Raw genomic sequence first — 14,961 nt, forward strand, 5'->3', positions numbered from 1 at the left:
TATGTGTATGTGTATGTGTGTGTGTGTGTGTGTGTGTGTCTGTGTGAGTCTGTGTGTGTGTGAGTCTGTGTGTGTGTGTGTGTCTCTAACCAGTGATCCCTCCAGGTTGAAGGTCTGAGCGTTCTGGCACAGCAGCATCACGTCTCGCTCCAGATCGTTGAGGCTGCGGTATCGATGGCTCCGGATGCGCTCCTGCTCACACACAGACGACAGCAGAATGAAGCCTGAGCTCACAGACGCTGACTGTGTTCACGATCCACTCGCTCACCTTGATCTTCCTGAAGTCCACAGGTTTGCGGATCAGCTCGTAGTACTCGGGCAGCTCCTTGCGTGACGGCAGCTGGATGAACACCTCGCTCAGCTGACGGCCGTTACTAACATTCAGAACATCACGACACAAACACACATCAGTCACGGCGGTTTAGTGAGGAATAATTCATATGCTCGGTGCCTCTAAACATCTCCTCTCCAGCTGACCTCTGACCCGTCCTCCAAACCTTCACCGCTGTCTGTCTCTGACCATCTGCTATAACAGACCTGCAGCATCTCCAGCTCAAACTAGCACTCAATATCATGAACAACATCACCGTTCAGCTACTAGCGTCCGCATCAGCTGTAACACGACCAACCATGTTGTGCTCTGAGAGGGACATACACAAACCTGTTCATGAAGAACATCTGAAGACACAGAACACCTCCTGTCCTACTTTATCACGTCTCAGTGCTGGCTCCTACTTTTCTCAACCACTTTGGAAATGACTCTGACACTCACTTCTCCTTATATTTAATAACAGCGTCCACAATCTTCTTCATCTTCTTGGTGAGCGGCGGAGGGTTCGGCGAAAGCTTCTCGGACGGCGGGCGACCTCGTTTTTTCTGTCTTTTGCCGTCGTCGTCTCTCTCTCGTCCCCCGCGAGCGCCTGAAGTGGACGGGATGGCGTCCGGATCTCGATCGCGCCTCCTCTTCCGAGACGTTTTCTTGTGGCGCACCTCCTCCTCGATCTCATCCAGGGTCCCGTCCTCGATCGCCTGAGAACAGAGGGATGGATCAGGAGCGTCCAGCAGAGGAAGACAAGCTGATGAATGAGGCGTCTGTCTGACCTTCAGCCACTGTTTCTCTGTGAGCGAATCGCTGTAATCCACCTCCTTCCTCTGACGGGAGCCGCGGCCGAACATCTTCTCCTCTTCTTCCTCACAGGTGAGTCTTTCCACCTCGGCGTCGTCTTTCATGATCCAGGTGGGCAGCTCGTCCTCCTCCATGAGACGAGGCTTTCGCTTCGGATTGCGTGCTTCCTCGCGGCGGCGATCCAGATCCATGCGCTGCGCAGAAACACAGAGACAGTGGAAGTTAATTTGGATTCGATCTGGATTAAGCGATGATCTGAATTTGTTCCAGCAAACATAAGCGAGAGAAAGTGAAACGAGACCATGAACTGGTCAAACTCGTCCTCACTCCTGGCGATCATCTGATTTACGGTCTCATCGTCCGGCACCTCGTCCTCTTCCTGACGGAGAAACAGATGCAGACAAAAACAGCAAGCCATCAGAAGAGCTTTAGAAGCACAGAAAAGATCCATGACCACGTTTACATGAACACAGAAAATAAGTTCTTGATGCTTCATAATCCTACAGTATTTACATGAAAAAACAACATTCTCTCGCTAAATCCTGGAGATTATCTTATTATTATTAGATCACCTTAACGTTATAAAACTGTTATTATTAGTGTTGTCACGATACCAACATTTTGACTTGACTAGAACATCTCGATACTAGTACTGAACCGATACCATGACAAAAATTACAAAAAGAAAAGAAAGAAATCTCTCACTTGACCAGTGTTCCTGTCCTGCTTTTTGAGCATTTCCTCCCCCTTAAAACAAAACAAAACATCACATGCCAGTGTCACAAGCCTACAGTGAGCAAGTCATGACTGATACAGACGAGCCTGCAGTGTGTGGAGATCTGTGCAGGACTGGTTAGCTAGCCGAGGGAAATATGACCAGAATATTACTCTACGCTAGGAGTCATTTTATTTCACAATAATAATTTATATCAGGATATAGTCATTTTTGTTATTAATAATAAGAACATAGATGCAAGTAACAAACAAAAGGACTAATGCAATAAAACAGACACAAATGAAATAAGCAGTGTTTTAGGTACAGTAGGTCTGTTTAACAGTAGCATTCAAGAAAGAGATGACACAGAAATTGAATGAAGTAATCAAAATACAAAAGTAAAGCACTGCATAGTCTTCACTGTAGGAATGAAACATTCAAACATTTATCCTTATTAAAGCTAGTAAAGATTAGTGAGTGATTTTTTGATTAATATTGTAGAGACAGACAGCAGCAGGAATATTAGACTGCTGTCACGCACCCAATTTATTGATACACACGTTTTCTTTCTCAGCTGTTTAAAAGCGGAGTACCGCGATACCTTTTTAGTACCGGTATCGTGCAACACTAGTTATTATATGTATGCACAAATCCGGCCTCACAAACCCTTAAACGCATCCTTACAGTGATTCACTCTCACTTCTCTTTATGCAAGACGAATCTCCTCCAGAATGTGTGCTTTACGTCTCAAAGCTGTTTCTTAGAATCACGTTTGTATGGATGTGCAAAATACTGTGCTACAGCTGATATTCTGGATAATTATTCAGGATAATATCGTACGGCACCAGCCTCATTCCGACTTGACTTAAGCAGTTTACATGACGCATTCGTTAATAAAACAAGAGCAAATTACATATATATATATATACAGTATATAATATTGGGATATTCTCATTCGCGTAAACGTGGTCAATGTAGAGACTAAACGAGACCGAATGAGAGTCCTGACCTCGTCCTGCTCCTCGTGCTCCAGAATGGCCTGCAGAAACGCTCGGCGCTCGTGACTCGACGACTTCTGGTCGAACATGCCGGCCTGGATCACCTTCTGGTCCACGTTCAGCTTGTATTTAGCGGCCGCCAGGATCTTCTCCTCGACGCTGTTGACGGTACAGAGCCGCAGAACCCTCACCTCGTTCTGCTGTCCGATGCGGTGCGCTCGATCCTGCGCCTGGAGGTCCTGCAGACCGAGAGCATCAGAGGAGCCAGCTGAGGATGAGGATGAGGAGGATGAGGAGGATGAAGGGTACCTGATGAGGGTTCCAGTCGCTGTCAAATATGATGACGGTGTCCGCGCTCTGCAGATTGAGGCCCAGTCCACCCGCTCTGGTGCTCAGCAGGAATATGAAGCACTGAGAGGCCGGATCATTGAAGGTCTTCAGCAGCATCCCACGATCCTCTGCTTTAGTCGTGCCTAAAACACACAAACATCATTTCTAGCACTAGTCTTCTCTGAGTAACCGCTGCCAGCCACGATGATGGAGTCGCCCGACCGTTCCCACGTCTTTAACATATTCCTGAGTCAGTAGAGTCCAGGCTCACGTCTCATCATATCCTAGTGTCAGGACTGCTCGGAGCTGTAAACGTTCACACTATATGATGTTTTATTAGTTCGGGAGGAGCACGTTCAGATAATCAACTTAATTAGCACGATAGTAAATATAATATATATACAGCCAACGTGCCTCTGTCCCACACACACACACACACACGCTCCTCTCTCGAACTATTCTGATCCCGAGTTCTCTGGGTTCAGGCTATATTCCCCCCAGCACGCCAAATATACATGCTATTCACTCAATCTGATTATATGTAAGTGCGAACTCGTGAATACCAGATGAAAACAGTGTGTGATCTCTAGTGAAGAAGCCTCGACACACACATGCTCCGAGGAATCATCCAGACGCTGCAGGACGAGGTTTGTCCAGATCATCATGAGCAATAATAATCATAATCCTGCTATACTTCACAAACTACAGACAAACACAGATCACACACACATTAATCCTGAAACACACACACACACTCATAATCACACACACATTAACCCTGAAACACACACACACACTCATAATCACACACACATTAATCCTGAAACACACACACACACTCATAATCACACACACATTAATCCTGAAACACACACACACACTCATAATCACACACACATTAATCCTGAAACACACACACACACTCATAATCACACACACATTAATCCTGAAACACACACACACACTCATAATCACACACACATTAATCCTGAAACACACACACACACTCATAATCACACACACATTAATCCTGAAACACACACACACACTCATAATCACACACACATTAATCCTGAAACACACACACACACTCATAATCACACACACATTTACCCTGAAACACACACACACACACACACACACACACTCACATTAACCCTGAAACACACACACACACACACACACTCTTGCTCACCTTCTTGTCCTTCTCGGAGCCGTCGGTCAGCAGCACTCCTTTGGCCTGCATGTGTCGGTACAGGACCCTCTGCAGCGCAGACATGTCACACTTGATCACGTACTCCACCTGCACACAGACACAAAACAGCACAATGCTTCATCTGTCCGAGGCGACGACAGACAGACTGCATCAGAATCACCTTCTCAGGCAGCTGCGCCTCCACTTCCTTCTTCAGCCGGCGCAACAGGAAGGGGCGGAGCACCTTGTGCAGGCGGCGGATGATCAGGATGGTCTCCTCCTCGTTCAGATCCACCTGAGAGACACATCAGTCACGTCTACTACTGCTCTTCATTTCCCAGCATGTCTTGACGAGCAGAATCACACATTAAAGGCTCAGGATGGAATCAGACTAGTTAGTTTATTTCATCACAATGATGTGAACATAGAGGTACATTTGAATTCATTTCACTACTTTGCTTTGAATGGTTGCTTCAAGATTCATGTCTGTAAAGTGCAGCGCTAGCAACGCTACGGTCACGGGTTCGATTGGCAGGAAATGCATGAATTGATAAAAATCTATAATCTGACTGAATGCAATGTAAGTTGTTTTGGATAAGATCGTCTGCCAAACGTGTGAACGTAAATGAAATGTCAGGTGACATCTCCAAGGATGATAACTATATCGTTTATATAACTCTAAAGCTTTAATAATGGCTCTAATTATTTTTGAATAGTGAAGTACACACTAAAACGATAACTAGAATAATCAACCAATCAGAATCCACTCGACTTTAAAGAGCTCGAGCATTTAAAGCAGCAGACGACAAAACAGCAGCACGCTTAAAATAAACCGCGTTACTGACCGCTGGCGTGCATGATGACTGTTAGAATAGTTATTATTATAGTTATAGTCCATTCCTGAGCGATGACTAACTTTAGCTTTTCTCTGTTCATTTTCTTGATAAATAATCAAGTTATAATGAATAAAATAAGTCTGATTCATCCTTATAAGAAAGAGGCTAACACACAAACACAAGCATGATTAGCATTCATGTTCATAATCAGTCTGTGTGATAGCGGCTCGCTGTCAGAGATGTGCTCAGCACTAGTGAAACAGACGGACCTTCTCTCCGGTCATGGCGAAGGGAGCGTTGAACCACTGCTCAAACGTGCTGCAGCTCTTGAAGATGGTGGGCAGCAGGAAGTTGAGCAGCGCCCAGAGCTCGGGCAGCTTGTTCTGCAGCGGGGTCCCGGTCAGAAGCACACGCCGTGGAGCCAGGTAATGCGTGTTCAACACCTGCGTCAGCTTACAGTGATGGTTCTTCATGCGATGGCCTTCGTCCACGATCATGTACTTCCAGCGAATCTGTGTCAGGTGACAGGATCTCATCAGCGCGTCTGACCGAGGTCAAAGGTCACAGGTGACCACACAGAGGCACACGCATACCTTGGCCAGCACATGCTTGTCTTTGATGATGTATTCGTATGTAGTGATCAGCACGTTGAACTTGCCGCTGCGCAGCTGTGGGATGAAGGCTCTTCTAGCAGCAGGAGATCCCTGAACACACACGATCACATGATCAAACCAGCGCTTGGGTTTGTGGGAGGATACGAGACCAGCTGCACTACACTACTGACACAAGTGGCTGACTACACTCAAACTGCTGGAAGTCACTGTGAAATTGACCAGACTTCCTTAAAACATTTGCATTTGTTCAAAGTGACTCAAATATGTGACAATATGGGAGCACAAAACCAGTGTTCAAAATTAAGATTTATGCATCATCTGAAAACTGAATAAATAATCTTTCCATTGATGTATGGTTTGTTAGGATAGGACAATATTGAGAAAATTGCCTTTAAAGTTGTCCAAATTAAGTTTTGATATATTTACAGTAGGAAATCTACAAAATATCTTCATGGAACATGATCTTTACTTAATATCCTAATGATTTTGGGCATAAATGAAAAATCTATAATTGTGACCCATACAATGTATTGTTGGCTATTGCTACAAATATACCCCAGCGACTTAACACTGCTTTTGTGCTGCAGGCTCACATTTGAGGAACATCATAAGGACTTTATCGTAAGAGTCGCTGTATTTGCAGAACACAGGCACGATATAAACTAATGACAGCGCTGTCTTCAGTAGAGCTGCTTCACAGCTGAAGGCATTTCATGAATGATGAATTATACAGCATTAACGCTGATATTTTCATGTTTATTTCCATGAAGCTGCTTTGAAGCAATCTGTATTGTATAAAGCCCTATAGAAATAAATATGACTTGGCATAAGCTGGATTATCACACAGTCTCGAGCAGAAGTGAAATACAGCCAGTTTAGTCACTCGCTAACACAGATTCATGTTTACTCCAGATCATGTGTCTCTCTGTGTGTCGCTCACCTTATACGAGACTTTGACGACAGACGGCGCCCACTTATCAAACTCATAGACCCAGTTAGACAGAGTCCTGTCAGAGAAACACAGTGTTCATCAAACAGACTCTCTGTGTGAACATACAGAAGTAAAAACAGGCAGAGCGACTGACGAGAGCGGCACGATGATGAGGTAGGGTCCGTTCAAGCGCTTGTACTCCATCAGGTACGTGATGAGCGCGATGGTTTGGATGGTTTTGCCCAAACCCATCTCATCCGCCAGGATCCCGTTCAGATTGTTGTTATAGAGAGACACCAGCCACTCCAGACCCTTGACCTGTGGAGAAACAGTCACAACATCAACACATTCAGCTGCTGCCTGCTGTTTCGTCTGTCTGAAGTCTCTTCGTTTGGATTGTTTTATATTGTTTCAGTCAGTTTTCTGTTTGCAATCACTAGAGCTCTCTTAGTTTGTTCTTAATGTGTGTGTTTCGTGTGTATCAGCGACTTAAACTCTCATCAGTTGTCCATTAATGTTGAAAGTGTTGATGTTGAACGACTGGTAAGAGCTCAGAATGACCTGGTATTGCTTGAGTTGACCGTTGATTAGCAAAGACGACTGTTTGTCCACCCGCTCAGTGACCGCATGAGCCACGGCGTAATACGACTGTAACCCACGAGCAAACGCTGCGCTGCCGTACTCATCATCCACATCCTGTTTAGCATGCCTGCAGAGACACACACACACACACACTCACATAAGAGACATGAGAGAGAGAGACACACACACACACACACACACTCACATTATAAGAGACATGAGAGAGAGACACACACACACACACACACGAGACACACACACACACACACACTCTACATGTATTCGGAATAGGAGTTCTGTACTATAACATGTTCCTCTTATATGAAGTGAAGTAAAGTGACGTGTGGCCAAGTATGGTGACCCATACTCAGAATTTGTGCTCTGCATTTAACTGGCCCTCCGCGTTCTCCAGCTTCTTCTTCTTCCTCTTCTTCTTCTTCTTCTCCTTCAGGGCCTGCACAGCTTTATGAGCACGGACCAGCTCTGTCAGATTAGCCACGTACTCATCCGTCTGCTGCAGCAGATACGCCAGACGCTTGTCCTTCTTCTGGTCAATGAGCTTCCGGTAACCCTCCTCATCCTCAGCCTGCAGGACACACAATATACACGAGCTACACACCTGACCTCAGGTTAGTGTGTGTGTGTGAGAGAGACAGAGAGAGTGTGTGTGAGTGAGTGAGTGAGTGAGTGAGTGTGAGTAAGTGAGTGAGTGTGAGTGAGTGAGTGAGTGTGTGTGTGTGTGAGTGAGTGTGTGTGTGAGTGAGTGTGTGAGTGTGAGTGAGTGAGTGAGTGAGTGAGTGTGTGTGTGTGTGTGTGTGAGTGTGTGTGTGTGAGAGTACTCCTTGAAGTCTTTGGCGTGCTGCAGGATGCTGTTGAGATATTCCTGCAGCAGAGCAATGAATCATGGGAATTAACACAGTGACTGAAGTGAGCTCCAAACATCTGAGAGCACTTGTGGAAATTTTTATTTTGCATTCTCCTGTAATTTAATACTAAATATTTCATTACTAATCATATGATCAGCATCACAATAAGAGTGACCAGCTGAACTGCAGAAGGAAGATGCATGAGAGAATCAGTCAGCATCTAAACCTGATCATCATGTTCTCCAGCAGGACCTGAGAAGATCCACGGAGCATTTTCAGCTTCACTGGAAGAACAACATGATCACTGATCTTCTGATTGGTTGCTTAGAAATAGAGCTCAATCTGAAATATCTTTGTTTCTTTTACATCATAACATTTCCTTTAAAATCATAAAATGAGCTGTTTATTTGCAAGTTTAAATTAGATTTTAAATCCCAGATATCCAGTGTGCTCTCAGGCGTTTGGAGGAATCAGAGAGCCACTGTGAGTGTGCTAGAGCCGCTTGCCTGGTGCTTCTGCCTGCGTTTGCGTTCCTGTTCGATCTTCTGCTGTTTCTCTAGTTTCTCTGTGATTCGTGCCTCACGTAACGACTGCCTCTTGTTGCGCTTGTAGCCCTTTGAGTCCAGTGAGGTTTCTAAGGCCGTGTCGCGTCTCATGCAAACCACCACCTCCTGACGCAGCTGTGAAGGCAAACAGATGAACATCAGAGCGCTTTAGCAGAGGATGTTCAACAGATGCACTGATGCAGTGGAATATGTCAGTAGATTGATGTGGATCACAGAGTCAGTCCGGGTTCATCACCTGTCTCTGGAAGTTGAGCAGTCGGAGCGCTTTGAGCTCAATCGTGGCTTTGGTGCGCAGATCTCCAGCCAGAGACCCTGGAAGATTCTCCAGCTCCTGAATACGGTGAGTGATACGAGCTTCCAGCCTGCAGAGACACAAAGCATCAGAAGTCCAGGAACCACTCGGCAGTGACACGGAGCCGGTGCAGTCCGCACGAACTGGGAGATTCTGGACTCATTCAGGAGATGCGTAATAGCGCCCCCTAGTGTATAACAGCAAGAACACGGAAACCAGGAAAATTCCGTGTTTGGTGGGGAAAGAGTTAAGAACAGATAACCGAGTAAATCACTTCAGTGCAGGTTCACTAGAAGCCTGAAAAAGCGTCGTATCTTTTGGTTTAGAGGAGGCTGGTTTAACGAGCAGCGGTGGCAGTGTTCTCCGAGAGCGATCGTTTGTTCTCGCCTGCGGTTCTGTCAGGGTCAGGGCTAGGACTCACCTGTACTCTCTCTCCTGCAGGATCTCCACCGGGTCCAGACCGCAGGGCTTCTGAACCGGCGTGATGCGGTTCTGCTTCTGGTGCAGTGGCACCATGGTGGCGGGCTGAGACGAGTGGCCCAGGTGTGCTGGAGACTGGGTCTGCGGTGGCATGACCGGAGAAGCGGCCGGTGGCACAGACGGGGGTGCAGGAGAGGGGCGTCCGGTGGGCTGCAGCGGCATCAGCTTCTGAGGAGCGTTCGAGGGGGTCGCCGCATTGACCAGAGGACCTGCCACACAGACACACATCATCACAGGCTGCTTTACCAGAAGCATGTTACCAGAAGAAGTTCACGGATGCGCTCTCACCTTCAGGCCACGGTTTCGGGGGCCCGTTGTGGTTCTGGCCCTGAACACCAGCCGGGACTCCAGAAGGTCCAGGAGGAGGCATGTTGGGTCCCACCATCCCTGCGGAGCAACCGGCACAAACTAACCCTTTACTAAAGTCACCACAGACGAGTGCAGCAAAGCTGACTGTTCAACACACTTCCACTCCATCAGGACTGAGCATCATTCAGACGAGAACCAAGAAATACACTTCAGTCTGAGTTAGGAGCGAGGTTACGCACACAACGCAACTGTGAATTTAAGGACCAGTAGTGTGACTGCGTTGAAATTATTTTAACTGCATTTCAGTCAGTTCATCTTCCTGTCATTTCAGTTCAACATCCCGTGGGACCAATTTAATTCAATTCAAATGAAATCAAATAACTAAATTCTGAATTTTGCCCAACCCTGCACTCCATAACCAGTGAAACATTATAATACGTACTTTTTTTTATCAGATAATGAAATCCCATCATCAGTAATTGATTTTCAACTATCAGAACAACCATGAACAGCTCAGATACATGTGTGGTAGATTAAGTGTGTCAGATGTGCTCACCATGTCCTCGGCTGAAGCCGGCGCTCGCTCCGCCGGGGGGCAGGCTGGTCAGAGACGGTCCCTGGGGCATCCCTGGCATGGGCCGCTTGCCCTGCACCGCCATCTGCAGGTGTTCTGGGAGCGGCTGCCCGCGCGCCAGCATCTTATACGCCATGATCTGCGCCCGCAGCTGGTGCAGCTGGCTCTGGTTGAAGGGCGTCGGAGCGGAGGAGCCGCTGGGGCCCGGGGCCGTGCTTTGGCTTCCCGGACGGTTCTGCTGCGGGAGGCTCTGGCTGTCCACACCGTCCAGCGAGGCAGAGCTAGAGCCGGAGGTGGACAGGAGAGGACCTGATGGAGGCCCGCTGGCGGACACGGGACTGGACACGTGCTCTGAAGAGCCCAGCGGAGACGGGTATCCTGCAGGAGGAGACAGAAGAGACACATGTCAGTCTAACAATAAAACATCGTCCTGTTTGTGACGGAACAGACAGCAGCGCTTCTCAAATGCTGAGTCTCATGTAGCAAAGTAAAGCAATGCTGAATGCACAAATTAAAATGCAACTAGGGAGCCGAAAACGGACATCTGTCAGACTCTACTAGTTAAACGGCCCTTTGTCTGCTGCTGGTGAAGTTACCTTGCGAGTGCTGGTCCATTGGGCTCCCTGGACGGGTCATCCTCATCGGAACCACCTTCATCTGAGTGAAGCGAGCGTCTTCTGAAAGGTTCTCCTCCACTGGCTTTAGGACAAAGAAAGACATTAATAGAGATATGACCTCTGCTATTTGGCATTTAGATTGATTTATATTTCCACCTTGTGCATCTGGTGCAGACTCTCCTGGCTGTATCCCGCAGGCGCTTGCGGAGGAAAGGAGAGTCCTGTGGAAGTGGCTGGTCCGGGACTGGGGCCCATCATGCTGTGTGAGGATCCAGGGGACAGTCCGGACCCCAGCACGGCCCCTGGAGACGGGCCCGGACCAGGCGAGGGCCCCGGGCAGGGCGTGCCTCCTAACGGGGGCTCCGGGGTGGACATGCCACAGACTCAGCCTGCATTCGAGTATTAGGACAGAACGTTTGTGCCCATTAAAATGTGACTTTGTGAACTATACCATAAAAATGTTTTATCATAATGTTTGCTCTCTGTTTCTATCAAAGCACAATTTATTTACATGATGTCCAAAGCAGTGCTGCAGTTTTGAATCTAAATGTCTCCCTCTGGGATCAGTGATGCTTCATAACAGGATCAGCTGAAGAAGTGAATTACAGACTCATTCAAATAATATCAGCGACTGGCAGGAAAAATCACACCTTAATAGCAGTCCCTGCATCTTTCACCAGTTCATTTCTTTTTTTTTTTTCAATATCATTTTATAGATTTTTTAACGTAATATTTTAGAGTTGATATCTATTTTACTCAAGAAAAATTCCCATTTTGAGATTGTGTTGAGTTTCCATGACTTCTCCGGGCCCCTGAGCCACCATTTCTAATGTCTGTGTGTTGTCCAGGTGTTCTGATGCTGATTCTGATGCTGATGCTGATTCTGCAGGACCACCAGAGCAGATGCACTCATTCCTGCCGCTGGAAACATCAAGCAGCGGCTCGTTACGGGAAAATAAGCCACGCATCAACATTTGACAGGAAAATAAAATGTCGTCCAGCTCGCGCCGCTGCAGCGATCCTCCGCCGATGATCTGCGCCTCCGCCGCCGCGACACCGAGCGTCCTCCGCCGCGTCACACCGATACAGCGCGACGGAATCATGACGTGCGAAGCGGACACACAGGCTGATGTGCTCGTGTTCACACTACAGAGATGAATACGATAATAATTCCTTGTGTATTTCATTAGACTTACCCTCGATATAATGAGTGAGGCGGACGCGCTCGAGCCGATGACGGAGCCCACGGTACGGTTATTACCGAGCAGCGCCGCCGACATCCGCTCCGTTCATTCATTCGGTCGATGCTCATGTACGGAGCGCCGCTGCGGACACAGAGATCGAGAGAAAGCGAAAGAGATTACATTTCTAAGTTATAAAGAGATATGTTTCATATTATACAAATTATATTTTGTCTTTTGATGTTTTTCTTTAGTTATGTAGGGCAGAGTTGTAACAACTTATGTTAATTTCTGACCAGAACAAACACTTTATCTGTTTACCAGTACCAACATAACTATATCTAACATATATAATCATTCTGTAGAGAAATATACAGATACTTTGTACACTGTGTGTAATTTTAATGCACCTATAAGTGTATCAGATCAGTATTTATTTCTGACTTCATGCTCTTAATCATGTTCATAGAGACAGATATACATCATCCCACCATCACTGCAGTCACATCCATCCATCCATCCATCAGGCCATCCATCCATCCATCCATCCATCAGGCCATTCATTTACAAACATGTGTACTGTCGGGGGTGGTGATGCTGGAGCTGCAGGCAGGGAAACTGCAGGTTAAAACTATCCATCTTGTGTTGTTTTCAGCCCAGCTGATGGGTAAATATAGGGCTGAACTAACCTAACCCATGGAGTTATGCTGCTCATCACAGAGTCAGACGGATGATGACTGCTCAAACTTGAATAAGACAAGAAAACTGTACTCGTTTTACTCAATGTTGTTCATTTTTTCTTTCAGGATTTTCTTTGTATGCAGCTAAACTGAAAACCTGTTGCTGATAAAAATGTACAATTACAATTAAACTGAACCAGAGAAAGAGAGACAGAGTGTGTTTGTCATCAACACATGCTGTGAACGGCCTGAGAGACACAAAGAGCTTTATACGCTGTGAAGAACAATATTCACACTGGCATCAATCAGAATCTGGCTGTCGATGTAGAGATCCTTCATGAGAGGACTGGATCCGCTGAACGGCACAAACACTGCACTGAAGAACTGAAACACATGCAGAAAATGACAAACACGCCGTAACAAAACAAGCATATGATACTGAAGCACATTATCAATATCATTATCAATTTACTGCAATGGACATAATAAAGAGACACTCTTGAATTTCTTCTCCCAAAAAACTCACAATCTTGTGAAGCTGAAGAATTTAGTGTTTTGAAGGTCATTGTGTCATGAAGTGTTTTTGTGTGATGATAGTTTGTCATGTTATGGTAGAATAAGATGATTTTGAGACACGTACGAATGGTTGCAGTGTGATTTAGGACAGGGATGAACTGATGTGTGACAGAGTTTAGAAGAAGTGAACTCAATCAAGAGTCATGGAATCAATTAGTGTAAATCATGAGGACAAACATTCAGATGTTACATTTTTAACACAAAAGATACAAACCTATAATTCACTACATCTCAAAAGTCTGCCAAACTGCTGCTTCACTTTGTGTTTTGAACAGTCGTGTGTGTGTGTGTGTGTGTGTGTGTGTATGTGTGTGCATTGAGTGTGTGTGTGTGTGTGTGCGCGTGTGTGCAAGGAATTTAAAAAATTTATTTCAGATGGTAGATTTAGACCTCAGGTACTTTGTATTCAAGAAACTTGGCTCAAACCACACTTGAAATTTGTTTTACAAGGATATACAGCAGTTAGAAGGGACAGGAAAGTTGGAAATGGTGGTGGAGTAGTAACATTCATTAAAACTGATATAGCCTATAAGCAAGTGAATGTAAGGGAAGAATGTGAATCAGTGATAGTAGAAGTCTGGTCAGGATCACAAAAAATTAGAATAATCCATTTTTATAATCCCTGTAAAAGATTAAATAGTGGAACACTGACAAATATAGGGGGAGAAGGTAGCCATAGTGAGGTGTGGTGTGGTGATTTTAATGCACACAATACATTATGGGGTAGTGAGCACACAGATCATAATGGAAGAGCAGTGGAAGAACTCTTAGAAATGAAAAATCTAGTGTGCATTAATGATGGGAGTTATACTAGGTTGGATATATCCAAAAGTAAATATTCAGCTATTGACTTAACAATTATGTCCGAATGTTTAGCTAAAGATAGTGTGTGGAAAGTATTATGAGTGTGAGAGTCCTCTTCTGCAGCAGGTGGCGCTGTTTGTTTATCGTGCTCGTGAGAAACGGGAACGAGTTCCGGTGAATATCAAATTTCTGCGTGTTCTGCTCATCGATGAATTTCGTTGATAATTTACACAAATGGACGAGTAGGATGGATCTGGTGAGTGTTCCGCGGTTATAATGGTTCACTCTGCTCGATTAACGGGGATGAAGGCGCTGTTTGAATGAGTTTAATGTGGAGCGTGTGTGTTTGTGGAATATTTTCCTGTCGGTCCCGGTTGACGCGGCCGCGGTGTGTGTGTGATGTTATTCACTCTGTTTTAGGACTTCGGGAACAAACTGCCGCAGGCTCTGTCGACAAACACTAAACTGCCCCAGTCTCTCTCCTCTAGCGCGAAGTTTCTGCCCTCAGGCCCGTTTGAGCGCTGCGGCCGCCCGCTGGGAGTCAAAGTCAAAGAGGAAGACGAGAGTGTGGAGGATTTCTTTCATTTCGGTGAGTGTCTACACACACACACTCTCACTCACACTCTCACACACACTCTCACTCACACTCTCTCACACACACACACACACACACACACTCACACACACTC

The 14,961-nt window shown here is 46.0% G+C and overlaps 1 protein-coding gene and 1 long non-coding RNA gene across 2 annotated transcripts in view; one reads left to right on the top strand and one right to left on the bottom strand.

Moving 5' to 3' along the window:
- smarca4b (SWI/SNF related BAF chromatin remodeling complex subunit ATPase 4b) overlaps nt 1–12,357 on the bottom strand; it is a 14,451-nt gene extending 2,094 nt beyond the window's left edge. Inside the window, exons 1-26 of the mRNA XM_016509386.1 lie at nt 12,228–12,357; nt 11,188–11,420; nt 11,011–11,113; nt 10,397–10,792; nt 9,820–9,918; nt 9,473–9,740; nt 8,995–9,121; nt 8,700–8,873; nt 8,154–8,210; nt 7,724–7,913; nt 7,307–7,464; nt 6,900–7,063; nt 6,755–6,821; nt 5,794–5,904; nt 5,470–5,712; nt 4,546–4,659; nt 4,365–4,472; nt 4,254–4,283; nt 3,149–3,319; nt 2,851–3,078; nt 1,832–1,873; nt 1,428–1,505; nt 1,102–1,320; nt 773–1,029; nt 269–374; nt 91–192 (exon numbers count right to left, since the gene is read on the bottom strand). Coding sequence (XP_016364872.1) covers nt 91–192; nt 269–374; nt 773–1,029; nt 1,102–1,320; nt 1,428–1,505; nt 1,832–1,873; nt 2,851–3,078; nt 3,149–3,319; nt 4,254–4,283; nt 4,365–4,472; nt 4,546–4,659; nt 5,470–5,712; nt 5,794–5,904; nt 6,755–6,821; nt 6,900–7,063; nt 7,307–7,464; nt 7,724–7,913; nt 8,154–8,210; nt 8,700–8,873; nt 8,995–9,121; nt 9,473–9,740; nt 9,820–9,918; nt 10,397–10,792; nt 11,011–11,113; nt 11,188–11,406 — 3,831 coding nt within the window. The 5' untranslated portion in view covers nt 11,407–11,420; nt 12,228–12,357. The remainder of the gene's footprint in view (nt 1–90; nt 193–268; nt 375–772; nt 1,030–1,101; nt 1,321–1,427; nt 1,506–1,831; nt 1,874–2,850; nt 3,079–3,148; nt 3,320–4,253; nt 4,284–4,364; nt 4,473–4,545; nt 4,660–5,469; nt 5,713–5,793; nt 5,905–6,754; nt 6,822–6,899; nt 7,064–7,306; nt 7,465–7,723; nt 7,914–8,153; nt 8,211–8,699; nt 8,874–8,994; nt 9,122–9,472; nt 9,741–9,819; nt 9,919–10,396; nt 10,793–11,010; nt 11,114–11,187; nt 11,421–12,227) is intronic.
- Nucleotides 12,358–14,402: 2,045 nt separating this feature from the next.
- LOC107705936 (uncharacterized) overlaps nt 14,403–14,961 on the top strand; it is a 5,362-nt gene continuing 4,803 nt past the window's right edge. Inside the window, exons 1-2 of the long non-coding RNA XR_001636111.1 lie at nt 14,403–14,528; nt 14,693–14,861. This is a non-coding gene — a long non-coding RNA (uncharacterized LOC107705936). The remainder of the gene's footprint in view (nt 14,529–14,692; nt 14,862–14,961) is intronic.

The sequence above is a fragment of the Sinocyclocheilus rhinocerous genome, unplaced genomic scaffold (assembly GCF_001515625.1).
Source record: "Sinocyclocheilus rhinocerous isolate Xijiao unplaced genomic scaffold, SAMN03320098_v1.1 scaffold1615, whole genome shotgun sequence".
In the NCBI taxonomy this organism is placed as follows: Eukaryota; Metazoa; Chordata; class Actinopteri; order Cypriniformes; family Cyprinidae; genus Sinocyclocheilus; species Sinocyclocheilus rhinocerous.